This window comes from Nerophis lumbriciformis, linkage group LG08 (genome assembly GCF_033978685.3).
Source record: "Nerophis lumbriciformis linkage group LG08, RoL_Nlum_v2.1, whole genome shotgun sequence".
NCBI lineage: Eukaryota > Metazoa > Chordata > Actinopteri > Syngnathiformes > Syngnathidae > Nerophis > Nerophis lumbriciformis.
Window position 1 is genome coordinate 9,517,083 of NC_084555.2, and position 21,020 is coordinate 9,538,102.

At 39.9% G+C, this 21,020-nt stretch overlaps 1 protein-coding gene across 1 annotated transcript in view; it reads right to left on the bottom strand.

The window, feature by feature from the left end:
• The window catches only part of pacrg (PARK2 co-regulated), a 575,139-nt gene that overhangs the window by 209,185 nt on the left and 344,934 nt on the right, over positions 1 to 21,020 (bottom strand). The window contains exon 4 of the mRNA XM_061968211.2: positions 11,132 to 11,281. Coding sequence (XP_061824195.1) covers positions 11,132 to 11,281 — 150 coding nt within the window. The remainder of the gene's footprint in view (positions 1 to 11,131; positions 11,282 to 21,020) is intronic.

Consider the following 21,020-nt stretch of genomic DNA (forward strand, 5'->3'; position numbering starts at 1 on the left):
AGGGAGACCGTGCTTTCTCAGTGATGGCACCTAGGCTATGGAATAAGCACCCTCTGAATATTAAGTCCGCCACCACTCTGTACTCTTTTAGAGCACAGCTTAAAACTCACCTCTTTACCACAGATCACTTTTGATTTATGTGTTCATTGTGAGTCTTAAATGTTTAGTTTAGATTCCTTTGTGTGTCTCAGTCTCTGTTTCTGTTTTTTTTGTTTTTGTTTCTCCACTCGGGCTGCGCCCCGGGCTGATGTAACAGTTGGTTGGGAGGCGCATAATAAATGAAAATAACTTAACATAACATAACACAACAAAATGTAAAACATTCAGCTACAAGAGTAGCCCGAGGTTGAATGTTCCAAGTGATAAAGCTTTGTATTTACAGTAAAAGTCTCATCTTGTTACCTGTTTTTATTATTTTTAGCTAAATGTTATTATTTAATGTTTACATTCTACAAAGAGAGCACAGTCCGAGGGTTAAATTCCTTGTGTGTTAAACTAACATACCCTGTGTGTTAAACATACACAACAATGTTGGCATTTTTTTCTTCCGCTTTATTCCTTTCTTTTTTCTGCGCCTGCAGAATTTGTCCTTTTTGCGGCAATTTGCCTTTACCTGCGCTTTGGATGCACAGTTACAGTGTGCAGAAAAACATTTAATGTGTTGCATTAAATTGTTTCAGGGGTCCCCTGCCAAAAATTGGATTCCTTCCAAGATTGCTAAAGCTGCACTGCTGGGACTTCGTCTGTCCACAACTGATTACTACATGCAGAACACACTTACATTCTTGGTTATTGTAACAATGTTTTTGAAATTATTTTAGCCTTTCTCGTGTCTAAAAAATGAAAGAGTTGGCCATTTCTAAAGGTATTAATGAGATTGTAAAGGACCGTTGATGTGCTAAAACTAAAGATGCCGATAAATGCTTTAAAATGTAATATCGGAAATTATCGGTATCATTTTTTTTTTTTTATTATCGGTATCGTTTTTATTTCATTTTTTATTTTTTAAAATTAAATCAACATAAGAAACACAAGATACGGTGAGGGTGACGGCGTGGCGAAATTGGTAGAGTGGCCGTGCCAGCAATCGGAGTGTTGCTGGTTACTGGGGTTCAATCCCCACCTTCTACCATCCTAGTCATGTCCGTTGTGTCCTTGGGCAAGACACTTCACCCCTTGCTCCTGATGGCTGCTGGTTAGCGCCTTGCATGGCAGCTCCCGCCATCAGTGTGTGAATGTGTGTGTGAATGGGTGAATGTGGAAATACTGTCAAAGCGCTTTGAGTACCTTGAAGGTAGAAAAGCGCTATACAAGTATAACCCATTTATCATTTATAAGGGTGAATATATACAGGTAAAAGCCAGTAAATTAGAATATTTTGAAAAACGTGATTTATTTCAGTAATTGCATTCAAAAGGTGTAACTTGTACATTATATTTATTCATTGCACACAGACTGATGCATTCAAATGTTTATTTCATTTAATTTTGATGATTTGAAGTGGCAACAAATGAAAATCCAAAATTCCGTGTGTCACAAAATTAGAATATTACTTAAGGCTAATAAAAAAAAGGGATTTTTAGAAATGTTGGCCAACTGAAAAGTATGAAAATGAAAAATATGAGCATGTACAATACTCAATACTTGGTTGGAGCTCCTTTTGCCTCAATTACTGCGTTAATGCGGCGTGGCATGGAGTCGATGAGTTTCTGGCACTGCTCAGGTGTTATGAGAGCCCAGGTTGCTCTGATAGTGGCCTTCAACTCTTCTGCGTTTTTGGGTCTGGCATTCTGCATCTTCCTTTTCACAATACCCCACAGATTTTCTATGGAGCTAAGGTCAGGGGAGTTGGCGGGCCAATTTAGAACAGAAATACCATGGTCCGTAAACCAGGCACGGGTAGATTTTGCACTGTGTGCAGGCGCCAAGTCCTGTTGGAACTTGAAATATCCATCTCCATAGAGCAGGTCAGCAGCAGGAAGCATGAAGTGCTCTAAAACTTGCTGGTAGACGGCTGCGTTGACCCTGGATCTCAGGAAACAGAGTGGACCGACACCAGCAGATGACATGGCACCCCAAACCATCACTGATGGTGGAAACTTTACACTAGACTTCAGGCAACGTGGATCCTGTGCCTCTCCTGTCTTCCTCCAGACTCTGGGACCTCGATTTCCAAAGGAAATGCAAAATTTGCATGGTTGGGTGATGGTTTGGGGTGCCATGTCATCTGCTGGTGTCGGTCCACTCTGTTTCCTGAGATCCAGGGTCAACGCAGCCGTCTACCAGCAAGTTTTAGAGCACTTCATGCTTCCTGCTGCTGACCTGCTCTATGGAGATGGAGATTTCAAGTTCCAACAGGACTTGGCGCCTGCACACAGCGCAAAATCTACCCGTGCCTGGTTTACAGACCATGGTATTTCTGTTCTAAATTGGCCCGCCAACTCCCCTGACCTTAGCCCCATAGAAAATCTGTGGGGTATTGTGAAAAGGAAGATGCAGAATGCCAGACCCAAAAACGCAGAAGAGTTGAATGCCACTATCAGAGCAACCCGGGCTCTCATAACACCTGAGCAGTGCCAGAAACTCATCGACTCTATGCCACGCCGCATTAACGCAGTAATTGAGGCAAAAGGAGCTCCAACCAAGTATTGAGTATTGTACATGCTCATATTTTTCATTTTCATACTTTTCAGTTGGCCAACATTTCTAAAAATCCCTTTTTTGTATTAGCCTTAAGTAATATTCTAATTTTGTGACACACGGAATTTTGGATTTTCATTTGTTGCCACTTCAAATCATCAAAATTAAATGAAATAAACATTTGAATGCATCAGTCTGTGTGCAATGAATAAATATAATGTACAAGTTACACCTTTTGAATGCAATTACTGAAATAAATCAAGTTTTTCAAAATATTCTAATTTACTGGCTTTTACCTGTATATATATATATATATATATATATATATATATATATATATATATATATATATATATATCTCGTTACAATAACCACAAATATAAGTGTTTGTCTGATTTTACATGTAGTAATTAGTTGTGGACAGACCAAGTCCCAGCAGTGAAGGTTTAGCGAGCTCATGAAGCGTCGGGAATAATAGATTTAAATTACAGTTGTGATGTCACAATCAATGGCTCGCCTGATGATGGCATCATAGGAGTACAAATCAAATGTGTCCTCTTCACTTTATCCCAGTTGTACACATAATCCGATGTGGGAAATGTTAAAGCCACAAGTTTAGTTTTTGTTTTTTTACGGGGACCACCAACTTCCTCATGGTAAATGGGTTATACTTGTATAGCGCTTTTCTACCGTCAAGGTAGTAAAAGCGCTTTGAAAATTATTCACCCATTCACACACATTCACACACTGATGGCGGGAGCTGCCATGCAAGGCGCTAACCACGACCCATCAGGAGCAAGGGTGAAGTGTTTTACTCAAGGACACAACGGATGTGACTCGGTTGGTAGAAGCTGGGGATCGAACCAGGAACGCTCAGGTTGCTGGCATGGCCACGCTCCCAAACATCTAAAGAGCAGAAGCATTTGATTGGCTGTCCTTTATAACTAACCCCCGCCCCTCTTTCAACGTACACGGTCGACAAGACAAAATTACAAATGATTGGATTTTGTTTCTGTCAACCTTTTAGGCTCTTTTTTATACTTAACTAAATTGTCAGTTAATTGTATTATCGTCTTAGTCAATGTGCCTTTGTTTTGATGAAATATTGTCCTATTTTTCCCTGCTCCGATGTAAAAATAAATAAATAAAAAATACAAAAATAAAATAAACAGCTTTCAGCCCAGGAAACAGCTTTTGAGTGACATGTATCCATGAAAATATGGAGAAGCTGCTGATAGTCTCAGATGGAGAAGCGGCCCTTTAGAAGTCTCCCGAGTACAAACGACCAGTGTACAGAGCAACAATTCTCGTATGAAGTGAAGTATATTTATATAGCGCTTTTCTCTAGTGACTCAAAGCGCTTTACATAGTGAAACCCAATATCTAAGTTACATTTAAACCAGTGTGGGTGGCACTGGAAGCAGGTGAGTAAAGTGTCTTGCCCAAAGACACAACGGCAGTGACTAGGATGGTGAAAGCGGGAATCGAACCTGGATCCCTCAAGTTGCTGGCACGGCCACTCTACCAACCGAACTATACCCACACCATGACTGAGGAGTCTGAGCCATACCAAAATATGAGAAATCTCCCAGGAAAATGGGTAAAAATAAGGGATTTTTATTTTTTATCACAAATCGCTGTTAAAACAATAATGAAAAAAATAAATAATAATTTGTGATGTCAAGTGATGATTATTTTAAATCAGAATAATTGAATTTGGAATTTGGATAAATTATGATTAATTGCATGTTATCACTTGCTTGTATCATTTAAATTCACTTTAAAGAAAACCCACAATTGATATTTTGTTGTCAGAATGTCATACTGAAACATTTGTGTTACTTGAATGGACTTTTTGTAAATTAATGCCATGTATTTGCTCAAAACTTGCTAGCAGTTTGATATTATCAAGTCCAGTTAGGGTGTATTTGGAAGTGAAATTCAACTGCATGATTTCTCTAAATACTTTATGTTATAATTAATGCAATCATTTTCTGTGATTAATAGGGGTGTAACAGTACTGTACATACCGCCGTATTTCGGTCTCAAAGTCTTCACAATAATGCCTTGTTGGTATCTTGGTGTGTAGTTTTTTTCTGGCGCTTTAGCGTTGGCTGGGTCTGAAATAAACTACATCTCCCAGAATCCTCTGTGCAGCGGGTGGCCGTAAAGGTAGGGGGGTGTAGAACGTCATAAGCAGGTTAGTTAAGTGTGTTCGTACTATGTACGAGATGAGAGGAATTGTTTTTGGGGGATATTTCCTGAAATATTTAATAAAAATCCATCCATAACTGTTTGAGTCATGTTGCCAACAAACACACAAGCAAACCCCGGTGAAAACAAAAACTATCTGGTGGAGGTAAGAAAGTCTGCATTCTGCAAAGCAAATCACATTACGTTCGGCTCGAGCGTTTCCAAGGCGACAGGGAAATCCAGGGAAATCACAAAAAAACTCTTCACCACAGGAAATAGGAGTAAACCGAAAAGCTACTTAATAAATCCGCAATCCATTAATTTATGTTTTACCGCTCGTTTCTCTCGATGCCGCGGGGAGGGGGGTTGCCACCTCATAAACCGTCACCTTGAAAACATATTTAAACCCAGCAAAGCCAAACATGTTTGTTAGGTATTTACATTAATAAAAGTGAAATTGTTAGTTAACTTTTCTGAGGAACAGCATTTTCCCAACGGACATAAAAAACATGTCCACTGTGGAGGACACTGCTTCTTTTATAGTAAAAGATGAAAACACTGATTGAACATTATATATTTTTTTTACACTGGATGTTTACATGTCACTTTAAACACACTCAACTGTAAGTTTTTTTTAATATTTGCTTAAAACAATGGCTGTCCCCTGTGGAGGGGGGCGTGGCCTGCGGTCCTGCAGCGAAGCGGGGTGTGCCAGGACTGGCTTCGAAATCAGCGACAGGTGCGTAGATGGCCCACCTGGGCCTGGTTATCTACTCACCTGTCGCTCTCTTAAAAGGCAGCAGCCGGGAGGAGAGAGTTGTTAGAGTGGGAGTTGGAGCTGGAGCGAGAGGGCGATAGAGAAAGACTTTGTGCTGAAAAGCAAAAAAATGGAAAACCCCGAAAATAAACCAGTGTTGCATTCTGAAACCCGGGCTCACGTGTCGATGCTTGGTGGTCTGGAGCGGTGATATTCAACCACTGTACCGCGGCCCTAGTGTGCCGTGAGATACAGTCTGGTGTGCCGTGGGAGATGATCTAATTTCACCTATTTGGGTTAAAAATATTTTTTGAAAACCAGTAATTATAGTCTGCAAATGATGTGTTGTTGAGTGTCTGTGTTGTCTAGAGCTTGGCAGAGTAACCGTGTAATACTCTTCCATATCAGTAGGTGGCAGCCGGTAGCTAATTGCTTTGTAGATGTCGGAAACAGTGGGAGGCAGTGTGCAGGTAAAAAGGTATCTAATGCTTTAACCAAAAATAAACAAAAGATGAGTGCCCCTAAGAAAAGGCATTGAAGCTTAGGGAACGAAACTACAACTGAACTGGCTACAAAGTAAACAAAAACAGAATGCTGGACGACAGCAAAGACTTACTGTGGAGAAAAGACGGTGTCCGCAAAGTACATCCGAACATGACATGACAATCAACAATGTCCCCACAAAGAAGGATAAAGACAACTGAAATATTCTTGATTGCTAAAACAAAGTAGATGCGGGAAATATCACTCAAACGAAGACATGAAACTGCTACAGGAAAATACCAAAAAAAGAGAAAAAGCCACCAAAATAGGAGCGCAAGACAAGAAGTAAAACACTACACAGGAAAACAGCAAAAAAGTCCAAATAAGTCAGGGTGTGATGTGACAGGTGGTGACAGTACACCTACTTTGAGACAAGAGCTATAGTGATGCATGCTTGGTTATGCTTTAAAGTCATATCCAACGACTTTTTACCGTCAACTGAGTTCTGTTTTTTAATGATTTCTGCTGGTGGTGTGCCTCCGCATTTTTTCAACGCAGAAAATGTGCCTTGGCTCAAAAAAGGTTAAAAAACACTGGTCTGGAGGACCCACGGGAGGGAAACCTCCAAATCCCCGAACTATTCTTTGCACTTAAAATACATGTTTGTACTAATAAATATAATTAGAACATTGGAGCATTATGTTTGTGTTCAACTACAATAAGTGTGTTTATCCTAAACATTCCTGCCACTTCATTTTACACACTATAACATTTTTAACAAGTCTTTTTTATTTTTTTTTATTTTGGGACATATACCATAATAATATTGTACCGTGGCCTTAATACTGCAATAATATCGAAACGTGAGATTTTGATACCGTTACATCCCTAGTAAAAAAAAGACATTAGAGCAAGACTCGGAAAGTCACAGGGTGCTTTTGCTAGGCTACACACCATCTGGAAGTCCAAGCAATATAGCTTAAGAACAAAAGTCCGACTTTACAACGGTAATGTAAAATCTGTATTGTTGTACGGCTCAAAGTGCTGGCGAGTAACATCCTACGACATGAAAAAAGTCGAAGTCTTCCACAACGGATGCCTTAGGAAACTCTGTCGAATCTTCTGGCCCGAGAAAATATCCAATGCACATCTATACAAGAAGACCAAGTGCAACAGTGTGGTGCGAGAGATCAAATGCCGCCGATTCCAATGGCTTGGGCATGTTCTGAGGATGGACCAAGACCGCATCCGCAAGATCGCACTACGTTGGACTCCACCTGGGAAAAGGAAGCAAGGCCCAAGAACACGTGGCGGCGTACGGTGACAGCTGAGCTGAAGGAGATGAACCTAACCTGGGGCGAGGCACAGCATGTTGCTCAAGACAGGTCCAGATGGAGGCAGATTGTCGAAGCCTTATGTCCCGTCAGGGACGAAGAGGATTAAGTAAGTAAGTACATCCCTAGTGATTAATCAGTGAGTTAACTTTTTAAATTTGATAGCCCTAATTTTTACTGTTGCTTTTTGTTTTATTTTATATCGACAACAACAAATCTCGAGCTGCTGGCCGCACTTTTTGACACCCCTAGGCTGAAGTTATGATTACATTCTTAAAAACACAGTCTGCACCAACAACCTATTTTACTTCAAATCGATTTAGTCACACTTGCCCTCCCAATTCCCCGACCTCCTTAAATAGGTCAGTATCAGCAGAGGTCGCCTTTATCGTTATCTCAGATGTGCTGTTTTGCGTACCTCTGCTTTACCCCCGTCCCCCTTCCCCCGGCGTGACGTGAGGCAGATGAGTACCTTCCTCCTCTGAGCTCGTGGTTAGAATTTTCTGGCTGAGCGAGCACATCTCTCCTTCATAAGAAACGTTGTTGCATTTCATTAAGGCAGAGATTCATCACAGCAAGCAAACAAGAGAAGCATGCAAATCACACCGGAGGAATTCCTGCGCCGCCGTCGACGCATAAGCACACAGTTGACAAACCAGAAAAAGTCTGCGAGAGCTGATGCAGGAGACAACGGGGTTCATGGAGGACACGCCGACAGCGTGATTGCTCATTATTGTACTCCTCAAACTGATGCATGAGTGTGTCAGTGGCTTTTTTTCAAATTTTTTAGGTCTGTTCCTTCTTTGGAGGCCAGGACCCAGAGACTGAGTCAGTGGGGTCTGTTTTGCTTATCGGAGGACACTTGAGAGTCTGTTTTTGGAGAAGGCTTAAGGTCCAGCTCTGACAGTGGAAAAATAGCTGCGATAAGGCTCGTACACAGGCCAATTTAAGGGGTCGCAACCTTGTCTTCCAGCGAGAGCGACACAGTCGGAGTGTGTAAACGTGGCCTAGGGGGAGCTGTCCCACGATGCGACGCTGGTGATATCGGACTGCAGCTCTGACCCTACAGCAGTGGCTGTCAGCGTATTGATTCATAGCCTCAACAACTGAGGAGAAATGGGAAAAGGGTCAGGGCAGGACGCCGTAAAAAGGGACAGAGTGCGATTGTACGTCCTGGTGTGTGCTTGTATGAAGGAATCCAGGCGGGTAGATGGTGGGCATTGTACGCTGCAAAAGGGCCACACACACACACACACACACACACACACACACACACACACACACACACACACACACGCACACACAACGCCTTAGCCATTCCTGTGACATTGAAGCCAACAGCTGCAGACGGGAACACAACAGATGCATTCATGACAAACACTGGACAGTGGACCTGTTGTGGCTCCCCAGATAAGAGGAATGCCACGCAAGTTCTGGGAGTCCGAGGGTGTGGGCGACGCAAAGGGATTAGTTAAGTCCACCAGTGCGAAACAATGGCAACACTTGTTTTATGGAGACAGTCGACTGAGCGTGGGATGAAGCCGGGGGATTTATAAGTGATATTAGATTATAGATGGACTTCCACGGATGATTTAATTTGCATGTAAAAAAAAGCAGAAGACCGAACCTAGCATTCATTCAAATCAACTTTACATTTAAACTTATTTCAGCCCTGAAATTCATTCATTCAATTATCAAAACTGCCAACCTTTCATTCATCTCACCTTAAACACCTTCAACACTTTGCATCCCTTCCCTTTTCATTCACCCATTCCTAAACCCTCAAAATCCATCCATTAAACAAATTAATTAGATTATTCCGTATGTCTTGCATGTATGGGAAAATTGACAAACATTTTTATTTAAAGCATTGATTCACCCTGCAATAGTATAATGTATGCATCCACCCATTCATTGAGCCAACAAACCAACAAACAAACTTCCCAATGCTCCGGCCTCGAGTTGATTCATCCCTCCACTAAACTGAAAAACCTTTCATTTATCCATCATTGATCTTACTGACCAAATGTTACCTATTCTCACTTCAACCCTAAATTCTATTCATTTATTGATCAAACTGTCCAATATCCAACATTCAACCCTCAAATGATTTAATCAAATCAACCAAACTTTTATCCATCTGCCCTCCAATCAGCCATTCATCCATTGAACTAAGCAAACTTTTAACCGTCTACCCTTGACCTCATCATCCATCCACCACCTTCCGCTATTCTCCCTTCAACCCCAAATGTATTCATTCATCCATCAATCAAAATCACCAATAACGTTCAAATGCATTCAGCAAACCGACCAGCCTTTGATCCGTCTGCCCTCTAATCATCCATCCGTCCATTGAACTAACAAAAATTGTATTCATCCACCTTTTGACCATCCAATCCATCCACCAACTTTAGAATTCTCCCTTCAGCCCTAAATGCATTCATCTATCAATCAAACTGACCAGTATCCGACATTTAACCCTCATATCGTCCATCCATCGAACTGACCAATATTTAATTCATCCGGGCTTTGATTGTTCAATTAGTCTATCTTCCGAGGGACCACAATCATTCACCCATTGAAATTATCCATCCTTTTGCCAACTTTAGCTATTCTCCTTTCAACACTAAATGTATTCATTCATTGATCAAACTGACCAAACCCTATCCAATGTTTAATTCTCAAATGTAGTGATCAAACCGAACAACTTTTCGTCCATCCGCCTTCAAATCATCCACCCATTGAACTGACTAATTTTCATTCATCCACCCTTTAACCGTCCAATCCATCTATCTTTTGAGAGACCAACCTTTCAATCATTCACCCTTCAACCCTGAATTAATCCATCAATAGGATCAGCAAGGCTTGGTAACTTTTAAGCATCACAAACTCTCCTAACCACTTTGACCTTTTTCAGCAGATTAAGTTCTGTGTTCTGCCAACCGAACGGCCTACTCTCTAGGCCCAGAGAGCAGTCGATATCCAGGATGCCTGCCAGGTGAGAGGCTGGCCCAGGTTTAATTGATGCACAGGCGAAGCAGGAGGCTGGAGGAGAAGGCGGTCACTGTAACTACCGGGGCCGAGCTCAACTATTCCTGGTGGGGTTCACTTGGCAACTGCTGAGCCTGCGCCGTGGCGGAGCCACTCGCGCTTCAGAATGGTTAGGGGATTGATTTGACAGCTAATTTAGCAAGAGGATTTGCATAAGGCCTTGTGCTAATAAGACAGGCTTTTCTTCAGCTGTCCTTTGTCTTTCAATGCTATCTTTGCTCCCTTTTTTTCTGAAGGCCTCAACAAATAGTAACAGATTATGTACGTGAATTAACGAGACAAGAGATTCAAATTGGATATTGATTAAGAGACTAAGAGGCCTTGTGTTTTCGCCTGTTAAAGCCTACGTTTAAATGATTGATTCACAATGGCAGAGTTTTACAATACCAGAACAGAGACCTGCCGACCTCATATCAACCAGCAAGAACAATTACAACAAGTTGGACTGAAAGGCCAATACATTGAATGGCAGGCAAAAAAGAGGCAATTCAACCAAAGGCAACACATAACGTGCGCATAGTTCTGTACAACTATTTTCAAAGTTCTATTCTTGGCAATTCACCGACATAAAAGCAACCCTAAACGTACACCTTACTACAAAAGAAACTACAAAAAAAGCACACATCGCCACAGAAACCAGAGCACTTATTTACTGGACAGGTCGGGAACTCACTGTTCATGTTCTTGAAGATGTTGAGGATGGGCAGGATCTGTCGGTAGTAGGGCACCAAGGTTTCTCCGACTGTGTTGCTGGACATCACCAGATGCTGCAGGACCTTCAGGGTGGTGCAGATTACCTGGCGGTTCCTCGTGTTCAGGGCGTCTAAAATATCAGGAACTAAGATCAAAAACCAAAACACCTACAAGGGAATACACGCAACATTTTTTTTAAAAATATAGTGCAAATTCTGAGTTTTTGATAACTTGAAATTTCCGTCCGCACCACTGTCATCTGTTAGTATATCACACTAAGACCACATCATACCCACCAATATATAGTTTTAGCACTAATCAAATAACTTAAACTTTGTATGAAAGGATATAAAACATTTCACGGTTATTGCGATCAAAATGATCACGGTTGTCATTATTATCGCGGCATTGGTGGATGTACTCAAGAAGTACTTACACACACACTGAGATCATTTCACTAAAGTATTTTCTTTAAATAACTAAAATAAATGCACAAATTGTTAGAAAACCCACTATATTGTTTTGTGTTTCTTAGGCTTCACTGATGTGTTTTAGTCATAGTATTTTAACTGTTTTAATGGCTAAGCTTTGTTTTAATATGGGTTTGTACTGTACCACTTTAGGGTTTTTTAAAATGAAAAGTGCGTAACAAATCCAATCTATTGTCATTATTTATTATTTTTGGGAGCGTTGTGGCTTCCTACTTTGTATAGCGGTCCTTGAACACATCGTAAACACACCTGTGACTCGTATAGTATTGATCACTCTTTCTAAGAGAGCACAGGTTATAGGTTCAATGTGTTCGATTGAGGAACTTAGTTGACATACAGTAATGTGTTTATATACATTTGATTTAAGGTATGTCTTTTTACAAAGGGGAAAGACGTTAATGTCTCTTCTTTTCATGTTAGCATTCAGTCTGAGTTTATCAGAGCTCAGTTGTCAATCACAGTGTTTCAGTATGTTTTATGTAAAATAGTAACACTAATCATTGGGAGTTTTATCACGGTTGTAACTAAAAAAAACTCTGCACGTTTCCTATTGCTTCGTTTTTTTTATTTGCTTAACACTTATTCCGAAAGAAAGACTCCAGCATCACTTGTTGTCATGGCTAAAATTCCTACTTTTTTAGTGTTCTGCTTGAGAAGCATAAGTACACTTAAATTACGAAAGGAAAATGTTTGCAAAAAAAATCATGTGGATTTGGCTTCAGAATATTTTATGAAAAACTTTCACACAGAAATCCACACAAATTGCCTGATACGAGCCTTTACAATATACATGATCTTAAATTAACTATAGCTGGGTTGCATATGACATTTTATCCGTTTTTCTTCTTTGCGACTTAATTCACACGATAGTCAAGCAGCTTGAGCGTAGCATTAAAACAAGTGAAAGTGACCGCGTGGGGCCAGTGGTCCTTTGTTCCCTGGGCACCGCACCTGCTGTTTTGGGTTGAGCTCTCTGGGAGGCTAGGGCCGCACATTGGTTCCCACACATACTGGGAAACAAATATATTGTACATACAAACACACATACACACACACAATGATTCATACATATATACACACATACGTACAGTCATTCATACATACATACATATATGCACACATAGGTTCATTGCTCCCACATACATAGGTACATACGCTCGCACATACATACACAAATGCAGTAGATACATACACACTCACGGTACATACATCCACATGCACATTCACTGTACAAACATACATATACACATATTGTACATTTACAAGCACAAAAGCATACATGCACTCATGCATAATAATCACGTTTCATCAAACATATATTAACATTGTCCCCCCCAGGGGAAACTGGGTAAAACACGGCAGACTGAAAAAGCTTAACCTATTTTTAATATAACAATCTACAAGGTTAATATAGTTTGCTTCAACCCAGAAATTACCACGACAAATTACCCTGACTGGGATTTCAACCTAGGTCCACCTATCATTACCCATCAAGCTTTTTAGCCAATTGCAATCTATTTTCCCAGTCTTCCTTAAAACTGTAAGGTTTCATTATTTGAGTGATCATTTGCTAAGACAAATTGTAAGTGCTTTGGTGTTCTGGACTCGGCCTGCAGGCTGCCCATTAAGAACCATTTTTTCAAGGTGATGTAGAGAATACCAGGTTAGGGGAGGTGAGTCTCAGCTTTTTGCTATTCCCTGTCACGCGACACCTCGAAACCCGGAAAAAAAATCAGTAATTAACGTAACTGTTAGAATGTTAATGTCAACATTGCCTGGAAAGTTGGGGACGGTTAAACAATGGAATTGAATATTGAATATTTATATTTAAGAGACTCAAGTGCAAGAAAACAAGACATAACAACTGGACAGCACAGTCATCGTGATCAGCTCAGTGTTAAATGTTAGATTTCAAAGTTTGAAATTGTATTATTTAACACATTAACATGTGCAGTATGTATTACCACATGAACACACACAAAATACAATTGGTACTGTTATACATTTCTTGGTTCAAAGGTAAAGGTACCAATCACGACAGACCTTGGTGCTTCAACTGTCTAGGGTGGCTAGGAAGTAAATTATGCACATGATATGAATGGGCAATATGTTGAACAAATACACACAACACATGAACACACTCACTACTTTGCCTTGAAACGTTTACGGCTGGACTTTATTTTCCAGTCTAAGAACGGCTTGTCTGCAATCAGCGTTTCCAAATGCACTGGGGAGGCCAGAGCAAATGAGAGCCAATCACTGAGCTATTTGGCACTTAACTTCGTCTTCCACTGCTAAAGAGAACAAAAAGGTGGTGCGAGGGACGGAGGGCGGCAGAGATAATGAGTGACAAATGCGGAGAAAGAATGCGGAAAAACAACAACAATGTCAGAGGGAGACGTATAAATGAGATCAACAATAAGCTTATTTCAGGGCCAATAGCGATTATTAGTAGTCAAGGAGTCTGTCATCTTTGTTGTAGCGGTGTAGCGTGCAAGGACGGGAGTGAAAGAACTGTCAAAAGATGGAACTAACTGTTTTAATGACATTCAGACTTTACTTAAATCAATAATGGAACAGCGTCTCCTCATCCGTGACTCACTAGTGCAATAACAACACCGGAAATGTGTCCCGTGAAAAACCGTCCGACCGGAACTCTCTAATTAACTAAAGTTCCTTGGGTGAATAATGTCAACTCACTATACCGGTATGTTTTAGCGCTTTCATGGCGAGTTTACTGACAGATATAAGTAAGAACTTTACACTACTTTATATTAGAAATGGCAACAGCGGATGATGAATGTCCCATAACAAGAAGATAGAGAAAAAGAAGAAGCTTATTGACTACGGTGTTGGCACGGACTACAAAGGCGGACGGGCGCAAATTTTCAGGACTTATGCAGATCCCAAATACACATCAACCAGTGGTGTGCTGTAAAGGCCAGCAAGGCCTTCTCTGCTGGCCCAACATAACCTGAAATCATGATCATAATTAAAGATACAAGTTTTTTTTTATTTTTTTTTTTTAAGTTAAGTTTTATTCACAATACCATATAACAAATACAATAGTAGTAAAATATCATCATTTAAAGATGTTGGTACGTGAAAGGGTCCCCCAAATAAGCTAGAAGAAGCTTTTGACAGGGGGTCCAGAGGATAGAATATACATGAAATGATGGAATATACATGGAATGATGGAACATGGTAGCAAGTACAACAACAAAAAACAAAACAAAAAACAACGCTATATGATTAACACAAGATAATAGTACTAAAGCAAGCATACACATACATACATATATTCATTCAACCATGCAAAACCCAACAGTAGTCTACCCTACATGAGGCATTAAATATAGGTGGTTAATAGATAAGTTTTTAGTTTATTTTTGAAGTTGGAGAATGGATACAGCATCTTGAGGTTCTCATTAAGCCGGTTCCAAATCTTTGGTCCCCTGCATACAACACTTCGAGCGGTACAATCCAGTAAACGATGTTTCCCTGATATCAAATCTAAGTTACGAGTGTTGTGGGCATGCTGGGGATGGTAGATAGGAACCAAGCTACAGAGCCTTAAATTCAGCCTGTAAATGACTTGATAGGTTAAACAAGCATTTTGATAAATATTGAACTCTGTCAGTCTTAAGAGATGATAATTATGGAATAGATGTCGAGTGGGGGCATTAAACTTGGACCATGACAGGGCCCGTATAATTTTCTTTTGCATAGATTCTAATTTGTGGAAGTAGGTAGGGAAGGTGTTACACCAGATGACATTACAGTAGTTTAGATGTGGTTCAAAGAGAGTTTTATATAGTGTGAGTAGAGCATAAAGAGGAAGATAAGTTCATTAGCTCCATTACCTCCCTGCTTGGCACTCAGCATTAAGGGTTGGAATTGGGGGTTAAATCACCAAAAATGATTCCCGGGCGCGGCCACCGCTGCTGCCAACTGCTCCCCTCACCTCCCAGGGGGTGATCAAGGGTGATGGGTCAAATGCAGAGAATAATTTCGCCACACCTAGTGTGTGTGTGACAATCATTGGTACTTTAACTTAACTAGTGGTACACATACCACAGTTTGACAAATCCCTGGCCTAGGTTTAATGTAAAACCTTTAGGCGAACGCAGTTTGTAGTGTTTTTAAAAGTGTTTGTCCATTTTACAGCTCATGTTTGCCTACTAGCCATGGCTCAAACGGTCGACTCTAATCCTCAATGACTGAAGACAAGCACGTCATTAATTAAGACTTGCGAGCAGAGAGCGTGCTTTGTAATAGAGTTACAAATCCCTGCCATGCTGGCTGAGTCATAGCCAGCGCTTGAATGTTGAAAAGGCCAACAGGTCAAGGTGATTGGATCCCATATATACTGATTTATTTCAGATGATATAGCTGTACCTTCTGCTTTTTGGCATGATCCCACTACCGGCTTATTCCTCAGGCTGCGTTTGATTGGTGAAATTGTCACTTGTGCTTATGTCGGATTGGTCAAACACAGTCATGTGACAGTGCCTGCCGGAAGAAGGCTTGCTGACTAACAAACACGTCTTTGCAAGCCTTAATCCAGAGATTACAATTATGTGAAGTGAAATGAATAATTTTTTAATAACACTTTTTCTCTCAAGACTCAAAGCACATTTTTAAGCCACATTTAAACCAGTGTGGGTGGCACTGGGAGCAGGTGGGTAAAGAGTCTTGCCCAAGGACACAATGGCGGTGAGCTAGGATGAGGAAAGCTGGAATCGAACCTAGAACCCTATGTAAATAAATGCAGTTATCGTAACAAAACTAAATGTAACGGAGTAAAAGTAGCGTTCCTTCTTCACAAAAATACTCAAGTGAAAGTAAAAAGTCTGTTGCATTAAAACTACTGACAAGTACAATTTATCCAAAAAGTTACTTAAGTAAATATAACGGAATAAATGAAGCGCGTTACTCCCCACCTCTTTAATATATATACATATTAGGGTTGTCCCGATACCAATTTTTTAGTACCGGTACAAAAATGTATTTCGATACTTTTCAATACTTTTTGATACTTTTCTAAATAAAGGGTACCACAAAAAGTAGCATTATTGACTTAATTTTAACAAAAAATCTTAAGGTACATTAAACATATGTTTCTTATTGCAATTTTGTCTTTAAATAAAATAGTGAACATACAAGACAATTTGTCTTTTATTAGTAAGTAAACAAACAAAGGCTCCTAATTTAGCTGCTGATGTATGCAGTAACATATTGTGTCATTTCCCATTCTATTACTTTATTAAAATTATTAAGGACAAGTGGTAGAAAATGGATTATTAATCTACGTGTTCATTTACTGTTAATATCTGCTTACTTTCTCTTTTAACATGTTCTATCTACACTTCTGTTAAAATGTAATAATCATTTATTCTTCTGTTGTTTGGATGCTTTACATTAGTTTTGGATGATACCACAAATTTGGGTATTAAACTGATACCAAGTAGTTACAGGATCATACATTGGTCATATTCAAAGTCCTCATGTGTCCAGGGACATATGTCCTGTGTTTATAAACATAGTATAATTTTAAAAAAAAAACGAAAAAGATTTTGTGATGCTAAAAAAATAATGTAATCATAGTAGTATCGACTAGATACGCTCCTGTACTTGGTATCATTACAGTGAATGTATGGTGTCGATCCACCGCTACGGTGTGTAGTGAAGCATGTTTAGCTATTCCTCGTCCTGCAGGGATGATACTTGCGAGAAACTCACTTTATTTGTCGCCATGGAGGCAAGGATTAGTGATTTAGAAGTAGCTACAACACTGCAGACTGCGGCTTGACGTTAACCGCTAGCTAGCTAGCCATGTTTTAAAGCACATCTTCCTGAGGGCGTTTCAGTGTTATAACTTCACCTTTATCGTTGGTTTTTAAGCCAAAATGCGTCCGTTCTCCCTTTTCTGTCCACGCACTGTGTCTGCTTGTAAGTACTCCGTGATTGTGCGCTGCCAAACATGCTCCTCTGCTCGTAAAACCGTCAATGGCATGACGTGACGACACGCTGTCATGCCCGTTAAAAAAGGGGGGGGGGGGGGGGCAGGGGCCGGTACTTTTTAGAGGCAGTATAGTATCGAATATGACTAAATAGTATCGAGGTACTATACTAATAGCGATATACCGTGCAAACCTAATATATAGATTAGATAAATGCGTTAAAATGTAATATCGGAAATAATCGGTATCGTTTTTTTTATTATTGGTATCGGGGTTTTTTTTAGTTTTTTTTTTTATTAAATCAACATAAAAAACACAAGATACACTTACAATTAGTGCACCAACCCAAAAAACCTCCCTCCCTCATTCAAACTCATTCACACAAAAGGGTTGTTTCTTTCTGTTATTAATATTCTGGTTCCTACATTATATATCAATATATATCAATACAGTCTGCAAGGGATACAGTCCGTAAGCACACATGATTGTGCGTGCTGCTGGTCCACTAATAGTACTAACTTTTAACAGTTAATTTGACTCATTTTCATTAATTACTAGTTTCTATGTAACTGTTTTTATATTGTTTTACTTTCTTTTTTATTCAAGAAAATGTTTTTAATTTATTTATCTTATTTTATTATTTTTTTTAAAAAGTACCTTATCTTCACCATACCTGGTTGTCCAAATTAGGCATAATAATGTGTTAATTCCACTACTGCATATATCGGTTGATATCGGCATCGGTTGATATCAGTATCGGTAATTAAAGAGTTGGACAATATCGGAATATCGGATATCGGCAAAAAGCCATTATCGGACATCCCTAATATATATATATATATATATAAGGTAATACGCAAGGACATTAACACATCCGACACATATGTAGGAATAACCGAGGGTGAATTCAAAACCAGATGGAACAACCACAAGGCTTCTTTCAGGAACAAAAACCTGCGAAATACCACAGAACTCAGCAAACACATTTGGGACCTCAAAGACAATAATGTTGAATATTCAATAACATGGCAAATTCTTGCATCCAGCACACCTTACAATAGTGGTAATAAAAGATGCAACCTATGCTTGAAAGAGAAACTGTTTATTATTTACCGTCCAGACCTGTCATCCCTCAACAAGCGCAGCGAAATTGTAACAACATGCCGCCATAGACGGAAACACCTCCTAGGTAACACATGAGCCAATCACCACGCCCCTAGGCCAGCCTGTACCCACCCACTCTGTGCCCTATATAAACCATGGTATGCGAATGCTCCCATTAAAATCTCCTGACGATTGAGGGTACCCCCCCTCATGAAACAGGCCTGTAGAGATGAAATAGTCTTGTGATTTTTTTTCCCCACACATACATATATATATATATATATATATATATATATATATAGTCAAGGTTTCTGTGGTTTATCCGATATACAGTGCTCAATACCGGGGTAAAGCGGAATATACGTTAGGTCACTAAAAAACACAAGAGGGTATATCATCCCTACAAGCCTGTTTTGCAGGTTTCTCTGCTCGTCAGGGAATTTTAAAATCCCCTGACGAGCAGGGAAACCTGCATATGACCTAACGTATGTATGCATATGTATATCATTTATCAAAGTGCTGGTTCTCACAACTTTCTTTGGCCCCATTGTGAATTATTTTGTATTTTATTTTACCCAATTAAAAAAAAACTAAAATTAAAGTCACTAATGTATAGTATTCTTTGTTCGGACACACCATACCACGGAACGACACATGAGAAAACCGATCAGCTTGTTATGCGCAATGTTGGAGCGTGCGATAAACAAGAGGAACATTTTTCTATGGAATCATCATAAAAGCGGGCTTCTCTTGTAACTGTCGATTGACGCATCTGCGAGAAGCGTTTCCATCGTGGCCCATGCTGCCTTCGGGCTCTCACCCTCAGCACGGACAAGCGAGGAGATACCCGCCGTCACCGTGGAAGGTGGAATGGGCGATGACAGGAGTTTGAAACCAACATAACAAACAATAAAACTCTAATTACCAGCCAGCGCAAACAATTTTCCCTGCTGTGACATTTGGACCGCAGAACTGTTCAATTATTCATCAGCGTTCTCGCCTTCTCGCTGGTGGAGGGGGAAAAAAAAAAAAGGAAAAAGAAAGAAGACGGGGCGGGACGTGTTGTATTATTACTGCTATAAAACCTGGACAAATCTGAATAGCATAATCCAGCATTGAGGTTTCATATTTGGTGTGAAACTAAAACAGCGGTGACCTTGTGAAACAGCACAACGGCTTCGAATAGGTAAACAAGCAAATGACATAACTACTCCTTTGGAGAAACTGCGTAGACACCTGAGCTATGTTGTGCATTGTTTACACTTTTTACTGTATATAATATATCACACACAACTATGTAACATTAAGGAATAGGACAGTGATCATTAGCATTATGCTAACAGCAATGTCATGCTAGCTAGTTAGCTTATTAGCAAAAGAAAAACAAAATGAAGGAAACTTACCGCAGCCACCTCTAATTGTCTGACGGCAAATAAAAGAGGAAGTGAGCATTTATTCTAGCAGAAGATTAAAATAATCATATTTTGAGGGAAATGGCCTGATTCAGCATTGCTCAGGACTATCTGCTACAGGCCGAGGTTTAGTCCAGTCAACCCTTGTTTATCAACGTGAATTGCTGTTGGAATTTCCACAAAGTAAGAATTATTAATCAAACATCTTCATAGCTGGAGCATAAAGAAAAAAACTGTTTACGGCCTTCTAAATATGTTTTTAAATATTATGAGAGGCCTTTAAATATGAACCAACATATTGAACTAACATTTAGTCACCTTTGTACTCTTTTAATCTAATATAGTAAAGCTGCCTGAGCCAATCAGTGATCATTAGAGATGACCTAAAACAGGGGTCCCCAAACTTTTTGACTCGGGGGCCAGATTGGGTTAGAACAAGTTGGCCGGGGACCGGGCTGTTTATATATATATAAATATAAATTGAGCTACAGCTGCATGAACAATATACGCCAAATCATCTCAAACCACAACAAAACAATTGCAAATGAGCCGTCGGCCCTCAGACAGAACGACTCCAAAACCAACAAAGGATGTAATTGTCGAAAGAAACCTGATTGCCCTCTCAACGGGGGGTGCTTACAAACATCAGTTGTCTACCAATCTAAGGTAATACGCAAGGACATTAACACATCCGACACATATGTAGGATTAACTTAGGGAGAATTCAAAACCAGATGGAACAATCACAAGGCTTCTTTCAGGAACAAAAACCTGCGAAATACCACAGAACTCAGCAAACACATTTGGGACCTCAAAGACAATAATGTTGAATATTCAATAACATGGCAAATTCTTGCATCCAGCACACCTTACAATAGTGGTAATAAAAGATGCAACCT